The 20379-nt window shown below is 38.7% G+C and overlaps 1 protein-coding gene across 1 annotated transcript in view; it reads right to left on the reverse strand.

The window, feature by feature from the left end:
* RMND5A (required for meiotic nuclear division 5 homolog A) overlaps positions 1-20379 on the reverse strand; it is a 68968-nt gene that overhangs the window by 17618 nt on the left and 30971 nt on the right. Inside the window, exons 3-4 of the mRNA XM_054575574.1 lie at positions 10402-10536; positions 8906-9006 (exon numbers count right to left, since the gene is read on the reverse strand). Of these exons, the coding sequence (XP_054431549.1) occupies positions 8906-9006; positions 10402-10536 (236 nt within the window). The remainder of the gene's footprint in view (positions 1-8905; positions 9007-10401; positions 10537-20379) is intronic.

Genomic DNA, 20379 nt, shown 5'->3' on the forward strand with positions numbered 1-20379 from the left:
TCATGGGTCATGTGTATAAGTTCTTTGGCTACTCCATTTCTTGTACTTTACATCCCCGTAACTATTCTGTGACTCTCATTCAGTACTTCTTAATACCCTCACCTCTTCACCCATTCCCTCACCCTCCCGCCCCCGCCGCAATCCATCTGGCAACCAAGAAACTCTCCATATCCGTGATTCCATCTCTGGTATTCTTGTTTGCGTAGTTTATTTTTTAGATTCATTTGTTGGTAGGTATGTGTTTATTGCCATTTTACTGTTCATAGTTTTGATCATCTTTTTCTTAAACAAGTCCCTTTAACATTTCCTATAATGGTTTGGTGAAGATGAACTCCTTTAGTTTTTTCTTGCGTGGGACACCTCAGGCCCTCCGATTCTAAGAGATAGCTTTGCTGGGTAGAGCAATCTTAGCTGTAGGTCCCTGCTCCTCATGACTTTGAATATTTCTTGCCAATCTTTTCTTGCCAGCAAAGTTTCTTTTGAGAAATCAGCTGACAGGCTTAAGGGAACTCCCCTATAGGTAATGCACTGCTTTTCTCTTGCTGCTTTTACGAGTCTTTCTTTAACCTTTGGCATTTTAATTGATGTGTCTTAGAGTGGGCCTCTTCGCACTTTGCATCCATCTTGTTTGTCACTCTCTGTGCTTCCTAGACTTGCATGTTTATTTCCTTCACCAAATTAGGGCAGTTTTCTTTCATTTTTTTTTTCACATAGATTTCTAATTTTTTGCTTTTTCTGCATCCCCATGATGCAAATGTCGGTACGCTTTAAGTAGTCCCAGAGGCTCCCTACAGTATCCTCTTATTTTAGATTCTTTTCCCGTCTTGGTCTGTATCGTTGCTTTGTCGGCTTCATCCGTCCTACTACTCATACCCTATAAATTGTTATTTACTTCCATTAGAACATCCTTCATTTCTGCCTGGGTCTTTTTCAGCCTGTTGAGTTACTAAGTTCCTTGAGCATCATTATAACCAGTTTTTTAAATTGTGCATCTGATAATTGCTCATCTCCATTTCATTTAGTTCTTTTTCTGGAGTTCTGATCTGTTCTTTCATTTGGGCCACGGTTCTTTGTCTCATTTTGGCAGCCTCCCTGTGTTTGTTTCTATGTGTTAGGTCAAGCTGCTATGACATTTTGTCTTGGTAGTATGGCCTAATGTAGTCGGTGTCCTGTTGGGTCCAGTGGCACAGCCCAAGCTAGGTACTTGAAGTGCACCCTTCAGGTTAGCTGAGTACACCTTCTTCCTGTAGTTGAGCTTTGATTGCTGTTGGCAGATCAATGGGAAGGATTTACCCAGTCGGCTGCAAGGATTGGTTGTGACCACTGACCACCAACCTCTGCCCTCTGTGAAGGATCGGCTGTGCTGGGAAAGGATGGTGGTGCTCCAGCATTACCTGTCGCTGTCCACTGGGGGAACCGGCTCTGGGATTTCCTGGGTGGTGCTGAACAGGGTCAGCGACCACTTATGTTCCACCTGGGGCCACCAAGTATGAGCTACAAAGCAATCTTCAGGTGACTGCTACTTGTGCAGGGCTTAGAGTTTCCCAGGGGAGGGCAAGCTATGATCCAAAGCTGGCTGCTCCTAGTCCAGGCCTGGGGCTGCTCAGCCAGAGGCACAGTGGCTCACTGAGGCTGGCTGAAGCTTAAGGGGATTTAGGAAGACGTGAAGCCTAACCTGAGATTAGGCATTCATATGGAAAAGCCATTGTTAACAGATTGGGTAGGCCCTAAACTGGATAGGGCAAAGCTTTAGGGTTTCTTCGTGACAGTGCAACCCAAGTCAGCAGGATCAGTAAGAGTCTCAGGTATGCCTCCCACTTGCCATCTCTGTTGCTCTGTGGGGGGAACGGTTCAGAAAAGGAACAACGGCCTCGGTCTACCTTTCTGTTTGGGAAAAAGCTGTCCTCTATCTCTCGCTCTGATGCCAGACACTTTAGTTCCTACCCATATGCCACTGATTCCTTTCAAGCTGCTACCTTGGTGTTGGAGCTCAGAGGGAATGAGTCAGAGTAAGTCTGTGTGTGGGCCCTTTAAGAGGCACTGCTTGGGAATCAGTGAGTTCCTCTGACTGACTTAAGACTTAAACGAGGCAAATTTTCAGTTAGTGATTATGGAGGATTATCTTCCTGGCACTGGAACCCTGGGCTACGTGGCCTGGTGTGGGGCTGGGACCCCTCGCTCCTGAGATATCCCTCCTGAATTTTCGTCCACCACACGTGGCAATGGGTCCAGCCCACTTCACATTCCCCTGTCTCTTACCAGTCTGGTGGATGTGGTTTCTTTAGTTTTCTATTTGTTGAACTTCCGAATTTAGTTAAACTGATGGGTTTTGTTTTGTTTTTTAAGTCTCCAATCCAAAGCAGAATATACATTCAATCATTTAAACTGTAAGGAGCTTTCTATTTCCTGTGCAATTTAAATTATAAGATGTTGACACAATCTTGATTTTTATATTCATAAAACTTTTTCCATATACTTTGTACCACAGCTTCATGTAGGCCTAGGTTTCATCATGCTTCACTTTGTTGTTTTCATTTGCAAATCTTTCTGCTCACATTCAATTTAACTTCTAGTAATTCATGTTTGTTGAACAAGTCTCTCTTTCAATAATCCATTTCTGTAATATATTACATGGGTTTATCACTGGGAGATAGGTGTCAACACAACCATACACTAGCTGTCTGTGAGTGTTAATAACAGATGCAGAGTGAACCAATCACTGAGAGACTTAAAAGGAAGTGATGTGATTGATTATGATCATCATGCACACCTGTTATTCATACAGTGCTCTGCAGACTGAAGAGCTGACATGGAAGTTTGTATTTTTTGCAATTATTCACAGCTAATATATATTATGGTAACTGAAATTTAAACTGTGTTGTTAGGGAACTGGTATTATTCAAACTGTGGTACATAAAATTTGGGCATATTGGAATTGTACAGAGAGGACTGTTCATAGGTTCAATATAGAAAAAAAAAAAACCACCCAGGGATTTTAAAGGCAGGAGGTTACCTTATAAAGACAAGGAAGGCTCACAGTGGTACAATAAAGAAAGATGTAAATTTGAGGAACTGAGCAAATCAGGGTATCTATGTTCTATTACCATGGATCTTAAAGAATTAGAAAAAAAATGAGATTAGTTTTCTATTTTCCACCATGATGTCTGCCCCTCCACTCCTCTTTTTTTAAGGTGAAGGAGGGCTAGGTTGGAAAACCAAGGGGTTTATGTCAGGAAGGAATATTATGCAACCACTGAATGAAAAGCAATGGTTGTCCAACAGCATAAATGAAAGGCATTTGTCATGTAGTAGGAAGAATTAAAGAAGGAAAATAGGTCCACTGAGAATAGAATGAAGGTAGAGAGGTGCAGGCCAAGAAAACCTGCAAGCATGTTCAGATAATCTGATCTAGCAACTACCATTACCATCAATACTGATGTGTCCAGTTAGAAGACTTGTTCCCTCTACAAAATTAGAAGTCTTTCTCCCAACATGCATGCTACTTAATTTTTTGTAAAAGTACAAACACAAATGGAGTAGCTGAGAATAGAGCTGAAAAATCCAAGGCCCAGGCTTAATTACCATATTGTCTATAATTTTCCTAATAATCTACTGAACTTCAGATATTCTTTATTTTAGCCTCTCACATGGCTCACTGCACAATCTATTTGGTAGGAGAGTTTCTGGTCTCATAAAGAAGGGGCTGTGTCTTGCTCATCTTGTCACACCCCCTACTTTGAACAGGGTATACAGGTAAGGAATACAGGTTAATAGAATCAACTATTCATTGACTTAAATCGGGCTCTTTGTGTGAATCTGGGTAATCTGTTACTTAATTCTCTAAAAGCCTGTTTCCTTACTATTAAATGGGGGCACTTCGAGGGGTTGTGGGCATTAAAAGAGGGGACTGGTTAAAGCACTACACACAGAGACTGGCACAAACATTCAATAGTAACTACTTAATATGTGTTTACTAAATGGATGAACTGTGATCATTCTCCAAAGTCATATTTTCAGTAAGAAAATTATATTTAAGACTATATTTTAAGAGAGTTAGTTGGGCACTTCCATGTACTACTCTATGCCACTTTAGTTTTTAGAGAAACAACTGGGTGAGAACATGACAATGTGCATCTATGAATTAATCGCCCTTCAAAAACATTTTAAGTTTTCTTAGCTAGAAGTTCACACTGAGTATTTCAGTATTTGACTCATGGAGCAAAAGTGGGGGTAGAAGATAGTCACAGGCTTAACTGACCTTGTAACAACCAAATCCAAAACCTACAAAGCACAAAACTGTAATCAGAACCAAAAGCTTCACCTACTGTCTACAAAGCACTAGAAAACATGACCAAAAGGAGAAAAGCCTAATTAGAGATTTGAGGATATGTGGTGCTTTACTCTGGATAATGGCATTTCTAGCAGAACACTTTTGATTTTTAATTTTTAATAAACCAAACACCACTACAGCATAACCGTCAAGCTAGTAAATATTCAATTATAACTTTAGTGTGACCTATTTTGAAAAAGGAACTCTGCTCCCCAATCTTCAATGTAGGCTAGAAGAACACTGTCAGCTTTGGAACCATTTCTTTTTAGAGAAATACTGCAGACAGAAAGATGACACTCATTAAGGTCACAATGTCACAATTATCTCTGTTCGCTGCCCCAGCATCCTCCAGACCTTTTGGGCCTCTTCCATAAAAAGACCCCAAAACAATAATACTGACTTACTAGCAACCCACATCCACACAATTACCCCACAAAAACACTAAGCATTAATAATCCTACTTGACAGGCCTCTAAAAGAATTGGGCATATTGTTAGCTCCACATTCAGAATTTCCGTATCATTCCGAAAATAATTAAGATTCTACATTCATAGTTTACTGTTCTCCCCCAGGAACCTAACTGACAGAATTAGTTTCTTTTCCTCCCTCCTCTCACAATTTTGCCAATCTCTGCTTGTGTCTATTTCTGGTAATAGTGAAATAAAAATGCCTCTTGCCAGTTCCCACACTACACTCCACTACAACCTGTCATTGCATTTTTCCAAGGCTTATGAGTATCTTCTTTTTCTAGTTTCCTTTAGGGCCATGTTCTTCGAAGTAAAAAAATGAAGTTCAGGGAAATGAGTGACATTTATTTACTCCATAGGTGTGGACTTGAATGATCATTATTGGTGACTGAATCAAATGCATAAAAATTCAGAGAATGGCAAAAATGATGAAAATCAAAGTTGAGCCAAAAGTTAGGAACCCTATAAACTTTGCTTCTGAGACTGAAATGGATAGCTAACATATTATTTCTGAGATATTTTCAATGGTAATTTCTCAGATATGGGCTGCATCCATCATTGGCATTATTATTAACATTTTATTCATCTCAGAACTGATATGAATCTTTGTCCTTCTTAACACGGCATTTAAGAAACCATACAACCTGTAGAATTACACATTTCAATGTACTTAAAAACATAATACACAAACTTCCAATTTTACATGAGTATCTGAGAAATGCAGTTTGGTAAGTCTGTCTAGTAAGTAGGTGTGGCAGGGGTCACCCTATTGATCAGCACAGTTCTGTAAACCAGTGGTTTTTAATACAGTACTTATATATAACATTGCCTTATTTACTTCTAGTTTCCTACCACAAAACCAAGAGATTTTATTTACCTAAGTTAGTAACAGGTCAGTATTTTACAAGCACAAACTCTAGTATCTTTCCTCTCCTTTCCCCCTCCTGGCCTAGTCTAACTCCTCCTTCTTTAAAACAATCTCATGGATAGTTTATTTCAATTTTCCCTTTCTTTTTATAGAGATTCTCAATTTCTCTATTGTCATAGCTTGCCTATTCAATTCCATGATGAGAATGTATCCAGTTAAGTGATGGCCAAGCCTATTCTTCCTCCTGAGGAATACTTACTGTCTTAGAACTTCATTTAAACTTGGCCAGCAACATAGAAGAGACAACAGTAAATGATATTATTACCCCAAATATGTTTTTCCCTCTTGGCCATCTTCTCTTCCATATCCTTTCCACTGGGCACACAAACTCAGAAATATAAGGGCAGAAACAAAAAGTAGGCAGGCTCCTGATCTGTAAGTGTAAATTAGCTGTCCTTCTGCCACTTCTCTCTACCATATCATTTTTCTTTTCTGCCTTCTTTCCATTGTCTCTCACTATTTGCAATTACTAGCTAACACTCTCCAGACTTCCTTCTCATCTAGTACTTCCACTGTCTCTGTCCATATTAATTTTTTTTTGGTTGGCCTGTCTCCTCAACTGTCTAGGCTGCCTGGAAGGAACTACTGCAGCCTCTCTCAGCCTCTTTCCCGTCATGGGTGATTTCATATGCTTCCTTTCAGCAGGTACAAAAACAAGATGCCACACAACTGAAAGATATTTTCCCCAGCAAACTACAATCTGAACCACAATTCTCCAAACTGATGTCCTACATTTTTCAACTTTTGCTACATGTAAAGTGAATTTTCTGTACCTTACCCATAAAAGATGCTAAGTAAATCCTGCTTATACCCAGCAGTAATAGGCAAGAATTGGGAAAGCTTGAGTTTTTATAATAGAAATTTCTATTAAACTATCATTTTACAAACTTACGTTCCATAAAACTCCAATTTTGTGGGTTTTAATAGGCATTATGGAGGGGAGTGGGGGTAGACAAGGATTCTTCAGTCAAATATGCATGGGAAACACTGGGTTTTTACAAAGTTAAATGAATTTCTTTAGGACTGCTAATGGACCATCTAATATACCACAGTAAATCTCTCCAGGAGAGCATTAAGGAAATACTATGTGAAGCATTTATCATACAACCTTTGACTCCACTCCCCCCCCACCCTACCCCAGGTATATGTTCCAGGCCTCAATTCCTCCTCTGTAAAATGAATACCTATTTCATAGGATTATTATGAAGATTGTAAGTTAAAACATGTAAATATCTGTTAAAATAATCTATGTTAAAGTATATATTAATACATGAAAAATGCTGAGAACAATGCTAGGCACATTGTAAGTAATCAACACTATAATTATCACTACATTCCCCTATGCTGATAGGTACCCATAACATGACAAGAGTGCCAGGAAAGTGAAATGAGGAAACTTTTAATTCACGCTGTTACCAATAACTGGATGGAACACGTCTTCCCTTTGCCTGAAAAGCACTGCTTCAAGCTATAAGTAACAGGAAACATTTACAGAAATAACTGATATGAATGATACAGTTATCAGTAAGACATTTAGATCTCACAGAAAAAGAACAAAGTTGAAAGGGTCTTATCAATTTCCTTCATTCAAAAAAGGAAAAAACCTTGAGTACTCCCAGTGCTGCAGTGGTTCAAATACTCAGCACAGTCTCTGGTACATAGTAAGCACTCAATAATAAGTTTGATGAAAAACCTGAGAAATTAATGGATAAATAAATACTACCTTGAAAAACTCAAATATTATTTACGAACCACTATAAAACATCTGGAAAATCCATATATTTTTATTAGGTTCCCTCATTCCCCTTTATAGATGTTTTATCTATATGAAATAGGAAAACAGACAGAAGAGTGGTTGCCATACTTTGTTTAAGAGGTATTAGAAGTATTTAAATTTAATCTCCCAGGTGTATCACAATCTGAAATCTGCTTTAAAAAAAAAAAAATCAAAAAATTATAAAGATTTTATCCACCATAGCCAATGGTACCATTTAACACCTATCTTTAAAAATAGAGTCCCTACCTATGTCATATTTAATTTGCATAGGAATTTATAATTTATAAATGTACACAGGAATCTATCTATCTCTACCTGTTTATCTGGGCTGGTTTAAGAACTCTATGAAATGAAGTTATAAAAATTAAATAGCTTAGTGGAAATAAAATGTGCATTCTATAAAATCAACAAGGATCTTCCAATTTTTTTTTTCTGATTACAATGATTTCGAATACCACCAATTTTAAAATACCAGGATTCTAAGGCTATGATCTCACAAAAATATCACTGTTTCTATCAGCCAGTTTCTTCCTTTTATGAGCTTTCCTCCCTCCTTCCTTTCCTTCCTTCCTTCCTTTTCCTTCCTTCCGTCCTTCCTGCCTGGCTGCCTTCCTTCCTCTCTCCCGCCTTTCTTTTTTTTCTTTCAACAAATAACCCAGCAATCCTCACATTAAAAAATTCTACAGCAAGGGTCAGCAAACTACGGCCAAGGGCCCAATATGGCTTGCTGTTCATTTGTATGCCAGATGGCCAAGCTAGTTTTTTACATTTTGAAAGGGTTGTAAAATAAAACAAAGAATATGTGATGGAAACCTTGTGTGACCTGCAAAGCCTAAAATATTTACTATCTGGCCCTTTATCAAAAAATCTGCTGACTCTACTCTAGGATGGTATTTATCGTAGCTTACTCAGTAATTTCAGAAAATTCATAGCAATGACAAATTCACAGTAAATAATTGAAGTTTACAGTGGCAATAGACTAGAACTCCATCATAACAATTTTTTGCTCTCTTCACGCATACAACTTAGCTCTAATTATGTTGTTTTTTTAGAATACTAGCATAGTACCTGGCACATTATGGAAGTTCAAATATCAAACTCAGCCTGCCTGAACAACAGCACTCAGTTATAATGTTAAAGTGATGGTATAGCCTGGATACAGGAAACCCTTTCTCTCATGGGAATTCAGATCAATTGATAAGTGAAGTAAGCACTAACCGTTTCTCATATTACACATCTCCCATATTCACTTAGCTAAAAGAAATAAAATAATTCTCCCTTGATTTCTCTGACGTCTACCCCAGGTGCGATATAGATCTCAAAATCTCTAATGTGTTTTCTGAAAAAGTCTCCTTATCAAGTTCTCTCAAAGTATTCAAAATAAAACAAACTCAGTAACTTACTCCAGAGCAGGTCTCAGAACTCTGACTTTTAATGCTTCTAATATTCGATTTAACTCCACAAATGGTTCTTTCTGACTGGGGTCTACAGAGAGACCAGATTCCTGAAAAAACAGAAAGAACTATTGTTAGAAGTAATTAGGATAAAGAGATACAGTAAAAGCATATTCTAAATTAAATATGGGATAAACCATTCAAGATATCTCTCTTTAACATGTATTTCCATGGCAGAGACTGATGGCTGAGCCCCATTATCATTCTTTCTCCTTTTCCAAAGTAGTTGAACCCCTAAATTTAGGTGAGCATATAACTATATGGAATAAAGCTGGGTATGACTGTAAGGTTTAAGTTCTGGCCAATGAAACATAAGCATGTATTCTTTGCCCCTTCCTGGAATGCCAAAAGGTCTAGTTTTCACTGGTATCCTGGACCATGAAGACAGGAGACAGCTTGGAAACAGGAGAGCTAAAAAGAGCCTAGGTCCCTGAGAGCTTCATGGAGCACAGCTACTATAGTATACGCTGTGGATGGCTTACTACCTCCTATTTCTGTGGAAAAAAAAAAAAAAAAAATGTTTAAGCCACTGATATTTTGGGTCTTTATTACTTATAAACAAACTTAATCCTAATATGACAATTTACTTTAGGAACTTTATATAGATAAACACAATTCTCACAAAGTATGGAGAAAGACCTGGGTTATAGTTTGTTTGTTTAAAATATAAAAGGATTAGAGGTTTCGTTTACAGATTAGCCTTAAATTATTTAATCCTTATAGTCTTCAACAGAAAATACAATAAAAAGCCTCCTCTGCCTTTCGGCTAAGATCAGGTACAGTATCTGTTCTTATCAGAAAATACAGTAGCACATGCTAGCTGAGGACATAATTTGAAGAGGCATAAATTTGGGACTGAATCCTACCTACTTACTTTACGAAAGAACCTGTATGGCCTTGGGAAAGTTACGGCTCTAGACCTCAGATTCTACCTCCCAGAAGTGCTGTGAAAAATAAAGGTAAGTGGTAAGTACTGAATATATGGCAGCTGCTGCCATTATGATTACATGGTATTTGGTAAACTGTTCTGAGATCCCTACACTTATGTCTAATAGAAATAAAAGACAAATGACACTCATCTGAAGTAAATTTTAGCTTGAAATTCTTGATAAAATTCTATAGGTTGGGCCAGAAGAGAAGAACAAACATAAACCTCTGTCCTTCTCTATACTAACCTTCCCTGTCAAAAGAGCAAATGAAGACAGTAGTATCACTTCTGACAACTTTATTGAAGACTCAGGACCAACACTGTGGGGCAGGAATAAGGAAATAATCCAATTAAGAAGTTCTAGGATTATAACTTTCTCCCATCATAAAAAAGATTTCCTAGTAAAATGAGGTCTGCCCTGGTAATTAAACATTAAAAATCTATCTATGGCTAAGACTCAAAACTCCACAAAGGGTTCCTTTGTTTCTTTTTCATCTCAGAGTTGGCACACTGTTACCTGGCAGAGCTCCTCAGCTACATCCAGCATTCCTTGTCGAAAGAAGTGCTCCACCATCACCTCATTGAGAAGCCTCTGGCTGTCTGCCTGCCAGCAGCCGTCTATTCCCACACTGCTTATGTCAGAATCAAAATTCTGAAAAAAAGAAGGTAACTCATGAATTGATCAGGATGCATCACTGCATACAGTTTTCACCCCATCTAAGAGAAAGAATGGCCTTCATTTCACTCTAAGATACCTCCAATAAGTACCCAATTCAAATTCATCTGTAGCCTATGACAGGAAGTAGTTTTTCCATTGCTCCTTTTTCAAACCTGACACTTATTAGTTATTGCTGGGAAAGTAAACAGGTGATGTTTTAAAGGGCATTTTGCAAAAATATATAAATTTAAGAATGATGTCTGTGAATAATTGATTTCTAGGCATTATACAATAGCAATTATTTTCAGAGGTATGCAGTGATGCCTGCAAAAGCATGTTCAATGTAGCACTAATAGGATAAAAGAAAAGGAGCAAAAACCCATATGCTCAATACAGAGTTAGTTAAATATACCATGACACATCCCAACAACTGCAGTGCTAAGGTGGGGAATGGAGGTAGGACCATGACCAGGTGTTTAAGAAAGCAGGCTCCGGGGCCAAACTACTTGGATTTGAATCCCGGTTCTATCTTTCACCAGCTGTATGATCTCAGCCAAACTACACAAGGTCTTTGAGCCTTGGCTTCCTTACCTTAAGTGGAAAAAACAACACTACCTCCCTATCATGGGCTTCACTGCATTCTCTCAAAATTTGTGTTGAAGTCTTAACTCCCAATATACATCATTAAGTTAAAATGAGGTCTTTAGGGTGGGTCCTAATCCATTAGGATTGGTATCCTTATTTAAAAAAAGGAAATTAGGACACAGACAGGTCCAAATGGAAGACCATGTGGCAAGGGACTGACTGTCCGTGCTCCTCCCCCTTTCCTACATTGAAGGCCTAACCACATGTGACTATATTTGTCTGTAAGGAGGTGGTAAAAGTTAAATGAGGTCATAAGGGAAAACAAGGAAGAAACACCAGAGCACTGTTCTTGCAGGGACTTCTTGCTCTCCCCCACCCCCCACCATACGAGGATGCAGTGAGAAAGCAGTCATCAGCATGCCAGAAAGGAGGTTGTCTACCCTTAATAGGAAATAAATTGTCTAGGACCTTGTTCTTGGACTTCTCAGGCCCCAGAATAGTGAGAAAATATTTTTTTCCTGTTTAAACTACCCAGTCTATGGTATTATATAATAGCAACACAAGCTAACTAAGACACCATGTAAAGACATGGGGAGAAGATGGCTATCTCCAAGCCAAACAGAGAGGCTTCAGACAAAAGCAACCCTGCCAACAGCTTGATCACGAACTTTCAAGTCTCCAGAATTGTAGAAAATAAATGTCTGTTCCACCCATGTAGTCTGTGGTACTGTTATAACAGCCCTAGCAATTTAATACATTTCCATATTAGTTAAACGAAACAGTAGTCGCTGCTATTCTAGTATTACTATTCACAATTAAAAAGCGAGGTTCATTACCATGTATCTACTAATTCATAAAAATGTCCCTAATGCCTTAAGTAGAAAAAAGCAACTTCTACAAAATGATGACCCCATTTTTGTTGTTGTTTTAAGAAAAAGAACACCTGCAAATGTTTAAGAAAATAATATGCAAGAATGTACAATAAAGTATTAGCAGGAACTACCATTGGGGATTACCATTCTCCAAAGAACAAAATTCTTTTCATAATAAATTAATTCAGTTCTGATTAAGATTAAGTAAGCCCACTCTACCCTGTTTCTCCCACTGAATGCAGTTATAAAATCAGGACAGAACAAATTGAGCAGCTATTTGGGGACACTAAAAGGTGAATAGTAACATGTGGATTGGGGAAGAAGGTCATAAAACTAGTAGTAAGTTGACTACTTTTCTCTCTCCAGTCTCTCTTAGGCTAATGCAATGCTGCCAAAACCCAAAACTGGGCGCCCAGGATGTGAAGACAGAGCTCCAGGAGAAGCCCTTCAGTTGTGCCATAAGGGAAAGGAATGGGCTTTCCCCCTACTCACATAATTGTATGCTGTTTTCCCTCCCTCCATTTTCTTCCTCCTCTAGTTCCAGGCAGTCTGCAGGTATATTAATTTTCTATTACAACTTAACACAATCTTATTATCTCACAGATCTGCAGGTCAGAAATCCAAGAGACCCAGGTATTTCTCTGCTCCAGGTACCACAAAGCTGAAATAAAGGTGTCATTGATCTGGAATCCGGGAAGAATCCGATTCTACGCTCACTGAGGCTGTTGTCAGGACTGTCCCATGCAGTGCTAAGGTTGGGGTCCTGGTTCCCTTATTGATTATAGAGGGGGCATTGTTCTCAGTTTCTAAAGGCTACCCCCATTCCAGGTCTCATGCCCCTCGTTGTATTTCAAGGCCAACAACAGAAGTGACATCTCTCTCACACTCCAAATCTCTCTGCCCACCTCCGCTGCTTTTAAGGGCTCATGGTATTACATTGGGCCCACCCAACTAATCTCCCCATTTGAAGGCTGACCACTTAGTAACCTTAATTTTATCTGTAAAGTCCCTTCTCAGCAGTACCTAGATTAATGTTTGACTGAATAACATGGGAGCAAGAACCTTGGGAAGGTAGCTTTAGAACTCTGCCCACCACAGCAGAGTACTTAAAATTCTGAAGGCAGGGTTCCTTTCCAGTCAGAGAAGCTGTGGTCCCAAGAGAGGGGGAAACCCCTAATGCATCTTTGCTCTCTGTACTTCCATTACCTAGGCCAAGATAGAGACACAATCAAGGCAAGGTAATTGAAGCCCCAACTTTCTGGCCAGACTACCAAAATAGGAGCCCCAGAGAATGATTAAGTACCAAAAAGACGCAGAGAGGGAAAAACTTAGAAAAGTGACCCCTTCAAGTTGTTTATGAACTACTGGGCTTATCCTTGAGTTGTACATGCATGGTTATGACTCTAAGCAGCATACCACAGACTTTGAAAATCGAACTTAGGAGACGGACCTACTTCCCAAGTCCTAAAATGGCCACTGGCTGGCACACAAACAGGATATAATGAAATAGTTCTGTAATAGCTGTGTATACAAACCTGACATTGAAACTACAAATCAGAGAAGACTGGTAACAACTTGTCTAATGAACCCACCACCAGGTCAACTGTATACTAAAACAAAAACATCAGTATTTTCCATAGAATTTAAACAAAACCTAAAGTCTCATAACAGAACATTAAAAATGTCCCAGACACACATTTCATACAAAAGCAGAATATATATTCTTTTGAAGTGCATATGGAACATTTTCCAGCATATAGCACATGTTAGGCCACAAAGCAAGTATCAATAAATTTAAAAAGATTGATATCATATCAATAAATCATATCAAACATCTTTTCCAATCAAAAATGTATAAAATTAAAAACCAATTACAAGAGGAAAACTAAAAAGCACACAAAATGGAGGCTAAGTATCATGCTATAAAACATTAAGTGGGATGGTAAGCAATGGTATTAAGAAATAAATCAAAAGTTATTTAACAAATGAAATGAAAATACAATACCCGTCCCCCTCCAAAATCAATGGAACACGAGAATCAAGATGGCAGAGGAGTGAGTAGAAGTCACACTGACGTCCTCCCAGGAACAATCTGGAATTACAACTAAATTGTGGAGAAATCACCTGGGAAAAAAAACTGAACAATAGCAAGAGAGGAGCCTTGTAACCTCGGAGACAGAAGAATCAACTTTAGCACAACCTAACTGGTAAGGAGCACGGTACAGACTCGAGAAGGCAGGCAGAGCACCCAAGGACGGCAGCACCAGAAGGATACTGAAACGGCCAGTTGAATCACCCTGTGAAAAGTGAGGTCTAAACCATAAATGAGAATCTCCAGCCTACAGCATCAGAGCCCAAAAAGTACATGGATAACAGCCAGCTGTGAAAAACGGTAGGGTTGCTCTCTGCCAGAGACACAAAGAGCCATTTAAAGGGTCAACGTATAAATTTTTATTTGCAGCCACTTACCAGGGGCTCCTGCAGAGGTGGGGGTGGGAGCAGAGTGGGTTAGAGATGCCTGAGGAGAGATGGGGAAGGAGGCTTTGGAGAGAGAACAGAGGGAGTAGCCAGCGGGATCCTGGTGCTGACTCCTTCCCAATACGGCAGCAGCCATCTTGCTCACGCAGATCACTCCCCTGAGTGGCAGCACTGTGAAAGGACCCAATAACTACACCCCTAGGAGGGGCTCTACCCTCCCTGTTGTGTCTCTAAGCTGGCCTGCTGAGTGTACAGTGACTGCATTAACAACTGAAGGAGACAGCCACAGATAGTAGATTCTTGGAAGTCTCAAACAGACTGCCTAAGGTCAGAGATTAACATCTGACATCGTCAGAGGCAGATCCAGAAAGAAAAAACAGTGCTCTCCTACCATGGAAGTTCACACCGCAAAGTCAGGAAATCAAGGCAGGTCAATTTAAGAAGCAGATGCAAAAAAGAAGAGTCTCACAAATAATGGGAAGGCAAAGAACCAACCCCTCGGTCAAAGGGAAAGGAGGAATCCCCAGAAACAGAACTAAATGAAAGACAGGCAAGTAAACTATCAGATACTGAGTTCCAAACAACGGTTCTAAGGAAGCTCAATGAGCTCAATGAGCTCAGGGAGAACTACAGAAAACTACAGGGAAACCACGAGGAACTTACTGCAAACTCTACCAGCATGAAAAAGGACACAGAAACTATCAATAAGAGACAAGAGGAAATGAAGAATACGATTTCTGAACTGAAGAACACAGTAGAAGGAATCAAAAGCAGGCTAGGTGAAGCTGAGGATCGAATCAGCGAGCTGGAGGACAAGACAGAAAAAGCTCCCAGAAAGAGCAAGAAAATGAAAAAAGACTCAGAAAGAATGAAGAGCCGTTGACGGGAATGCAGGACAACCTGAAACGTAATAATATCCGTATTAATAGGGATACTAGAAGAAGAGGATGAGGAAGGGATAGAGAACCTGTTTGAAAAAGTGATGATGGAAAACGTCCCTCATCTGAGGAGAGAAAAAGTCACGCAAGTCCAGGAAGCACAGAGGGTCCCATTCAAGAGGAACCCAATGAGGCCCACTCCAAGACACATCATCATGAAAATGGCAAACATCAAAGACCAGCAGAGAACCCTAAAGGAAGCAAGGGATAAACAGGTAGTACCATATAAGGGAGCCCTGGTACGGCCAGCAGCTGACTTCTCAACAGAAACACTACATGCCAGAGGGAATGGCAAGAAATATTCCAGGTCCTGAAGAGCAAAGGCCTGCAACCAAGACTGCTCTACCCAGCAAGGCTCTCAATTAAAATGGAAGGCGAAGTAAGGAGTTTCCCAGACAAAAGGAGGCCGAAAGAATACACCTCCACCAAACCAGCACTGCAAGATATGCAAAGGGACTGCTTTAAGGAGATGAAGAAGAGGAGTCTATGAATATTCAGTTCCTTTCGCAGTCACCAATTCTTGGTATTACCAATATTTGTAAGACTTATTAATCTGATTGTGACAATCATGTGTTATTTTAATTGTTACTTTATTATTTGTTGAAACTAAACCTGTTTTGGTATATTTCTTGCCTATTGCTATTATTTTGAAAAAAGCTTTAAATGACTTTTTGCTATTCTTCATCCACTTTTTGATTACATGTTTGTAGAATTTTTGCCCCCCCCCAAAAACCCAAAAACCATTAACCCTTTTTTAGATGTTGCAAATACTTTCCTAGTCTATTACTTGTCCTTTAACATTTTTTATATGTATATCACTGTATAGTCTTAAATGTTTAATACAGTCATATTGTCAATATTTTACTTTATAGCTTCTGGGTTTGAATATTTTACTTCGGGGTAAGGAAAATATTATTTTGCATTTTCTCCGAAAACTCTGGAGATTTTACATATTGATTTTTAATTCACCTGATTATTTTTTGTCTAATGTGTGAAGTAGGGATCTATGTCTGTTTTATTTCAAGTAATAGTGGTCCATGCACCTTATTTATTGAATAAGTCTTATTTTCCCCATTGTTTTGAAGTATCAATTGAATCATATATTACATTGTTAGATATATACATTTGTCTCTAGAATGTTCATTTTATTTCACTGATCTAGGTGATTATTTCTGTGCTGGTGTCACGTTGTTTTAACTGCTGAGAATTCATAATGGATTTAAATTTCTTAATATTCTATAATGGATTTTGACATTTAAAAGAACAAATAAATAAAGTAAATCTGCATTTAAAAAAAGAAAAGAAAGAAAGAAGGAACTCCTACCTCTTGCGAAAACATGGATGGAACTGGAGAACATTATGCTAAGTGAAATAAGCCAGTCAGTGAAAGACAAATACCATATGATCTCACCAATAAGTGGAATCTATTCAACAAAATAAACTAATAAATAAAATAAACCACAGGCAAGGAAACACGAAGCAGACTGAAAGTGACCCGAGAGGATGTGGAAGGAGGACAATGGTGGAAAGGAGAAGGGACTAAACAAAGAACATGTATAAATGACCCATGGATATGGACAACAGAGTGGAATGACTGTGGGGGGTGGGGGAAAGATGTGGAGGAGGGCAAAGGGGGAAAAACTGAGAAAACTGTAACAGAATAAACATGATGTGAAATTTAAAAAAAAAATTATCTCTGGAACACAGCCAAAGCAGTTCTAAGTGGGAAATTCATAGCAATACATTTAACCTTACTTCAAGAAACAACAAAATTCTCAAATCAACAATCCAACTTTACACCTAAAAGAATCAGACAAACGAACAAAGCCGAAAGTGAGAAAAAAAAGAAATAATAAAGATCACAGCAAAAATAAATAAAATTCAGTCTGAAAAAATGCAAAAGATCAATGAAACCAAGTCCAGGTTCTTTGAAAATATTACAAAATTGATAGACCTTTAGTCAGACTCATCAAGAAAAAAAGAGGGCTTAAATTAATAAAATCAGAAATGAAAGAGAAACAACCAAAACCAGGAAAGTGCAAAAGATTATAAGAAAATACTACAAACAATTATATGCCAACAAATTAAATAACCTGGAAGAAATGGGTAAAGTCCTAGAAACATACAATCTTCCAAGACTAAATAAGTAAGAAACAGACTCGTAACAACTAACAAAATAGAATCAGTAAGTCAAAAACCTTTCAACAAACAAAAAAATCTTGGACCAATGGGCTTCACAGGTGAATTTTACCAAATGTGCAAATAATTAATGCCTATCCTCAAACTATTCCAGAAATCTAAAAAGGAGGCTAGGTTCCCAAATTCATTTTACAAGGCAGGTATTACCCTGTTACCAAAACCACAAAAAGACGTTACAAAAAAGAAAATTATGGCCAATATACCTGATGAAGACAGATGCAAAAATCCTCACTGAAATATTAGCAAAATGAGTTCATCAATATATTAAAAATGATACACAATGATCAATGGGACTTATTCCTGGGATGCAAAGGTAGTCCAATATCTATGAATCAATTAAAGTTATGATACACTACCTAAAACACAATAAAGGATAAAACTCAAAACACAATAAAGGATAAAAATCAAATGATCCTATCAATGGATTCAGAAAAATATTTTACAAAACCCAATATTTACTATGATTAAAACTCTCACCAAAGACAGAGAAACATATCTCAACATAATAAATGCTATATATGACAAACCCACAGCTAACATCATATTCACTAGTGAAAAGCTGAAAGTTTTAAGATTAGAAAAAAGACAAGGATGTCCACACTCACCACATTATTCAACATAGTATAGGAAAGTCCGTGCCATAACAATAAGAAATAAAATCCAAATTGGAAAGAAAAAAAAGTCATTATTTGTAGATGACATGATACTACATACAGAGAACCCTAAAAAATCCACCAAAATTATTAGAACTGATAAATTCAGTAAAGTAGCCGGAAACAAAATTAATATTCAAAGTTGGTTGCATTTTTCTATACCACTAATAATCTGTCAGAAAGAGAAGAAAACAATCCCATTTACAATTGAAGAAAAAAATATAAACTAGCTAGCAATAAATTTAACTAAGACCTGTACTCAGAAAACAAAAGACATTGAAGGAAAAAACTGAAGAAGAAAACCTGGCTGGTGTGGCTCTGTGGGTTAAGTGCCGGCCTGCAGGCCAGGGAGTCGCTGGTTTGGTTCCCAATAGGGGTGCATGCCTGGGTTGCAGGCTGGGTCCCCGGTGGGTGGCATGCTAGAGGCAGCCACCCGTTGATGTTTTTCTCCCTCTCTTTCTCCCACCCTTCCCCTCTGTCTAAAAATAAATAAATAAAATCTTAAAAAAAAAAAAAAAAGAAACTGAAGAAGATAACAAATAGAGGGAAGCATAAACTGTGTTCATGGACACAAAGAATAACATCATTAAAATATCCATTCTACCCCAAAATAACCTATAGGTCCAATGCAATTCCTAACAAAATATCAATGGTACTTGTCACAGAACTAGAACAAATAATCCTAAAATGTACAAAAGACCCTGAATAGCCAAAATAATCTTAAGAAAGAAGAATAAAGTTAGATGTATCATACTTCCTGGTATCAAACTATACTACAAAACTACAGTAATCAAAACAGCATGACACATAGATCAATGAAACAAAACAGAGAACCCAGAAATAAATCCATAGAACTTTCAGTCAAGATGGAGAGATGGAGGCATAGGTAAACATGCCTTGCCTCTGTGCACAACTATAGCAAAAAATACAGCTACGCTACAAAACAATTATCACCCAGAACAAAAAACAGAGCTGTGCGGAAGCCCGACAAACAAGGATTTAAAAAAGCCACATTCATCCAGACAGGTAGGAGGGGTGGAGACACGAGTGGCATAGAGAGACACAGAGATGGGATTGGGTGGCCCCACAACTATGTATGGTGGATAAAAGATGGAGGGATACCTCAGGAGCCAAGGATCTCAGCCCCAGTCCAGACCACCCGGCCCAGGGTCCCAGCACCAAGAAGATAAGTCCCCATAACTTCTGGCTATAAAAACCAGTGATTTTTGGGAGAGCAGAAGAAATTGTGTCCTCTCTTAGAGGGCCACAAGGTACTCAGGACACATACAGACCCACCCCTCTGGGATTCAGCACCAGGGCCAACAGCTGGAAGGGCACCAGTAGCATATGGGGAGAGAGTGTAGTACAAGTGGGGATAGAGCTTCTCCCTGGGCAAAACTCCAGAGGCCTGGCAGTGACACTGTCTCCTCTGTGAGCCCTCCCCCACATAAAGCAACAGAGCAGTGACACGGGTTGCCCAGCCCTGGCGATCACCTAAGGCAACACCCCATATAACTTAACAGATGCACTAGACAAGAAGTAAAAGCAGCTCTACCTAATACACAGAAACAGACACAGGGAGGCTGCCAAAGTGAGAAAACAAAGACATATGGGCCAAATGAAAGGACTGAACAAAACTCCAGAGAAAGAACTAAATGAAATAGAGGTAAGCAACCTATCATATGCATAGTTCAAAACACCGGTTATCAGGATGCTCCAAGAACTCACCGGGTACTTCAATGCCATAAAAAAGACCCAGGTAGAAATGAAGGTTGCATTAAGTGAAATAAAGAAAAATCTACAGGGAACCAACAGTGGAGAGGGTGAAGCCAAGAATCAAATCAATGATTCGGAACACAAAGAAGGGAAAAGCATTCAATCAGAACAGTAGGAAGAAAAAAGAAAGAAAGAAAGAAAAAAACCAAACAAACAAGGATATAGGCTTAGGAACTTCTGGGACAACTTTAAAGGTACCAACATCCAAATCACAGGAGTGCCAGAAGGAGAAGAAGAACAAGAAACTGAAAACTTATTTGAAAAAATGTCAGAAAACTACCCTAATTTGGGTAAGGAAATAGACATACAAATCCAGGAAGCACAGAGAGTCCCAAG

This window comes from Pteronotus mesoamericanus, unplaced genomic scaffold (assembly GCF_021234165.1).
Source record: "Pteronotus mesoamericanus isolate MK-2021 breed Mesoamerican mustached bat unplaced genomic scaffold, CSHL_Meso_final contig_311, whole genome shotgun sequence".
NCBI lineage: Eukaryota > Metazoa > Chordata > Mammalia > Chiroptera > Mormoopidae > Pteronotus > Pteronotus mesoamericanus.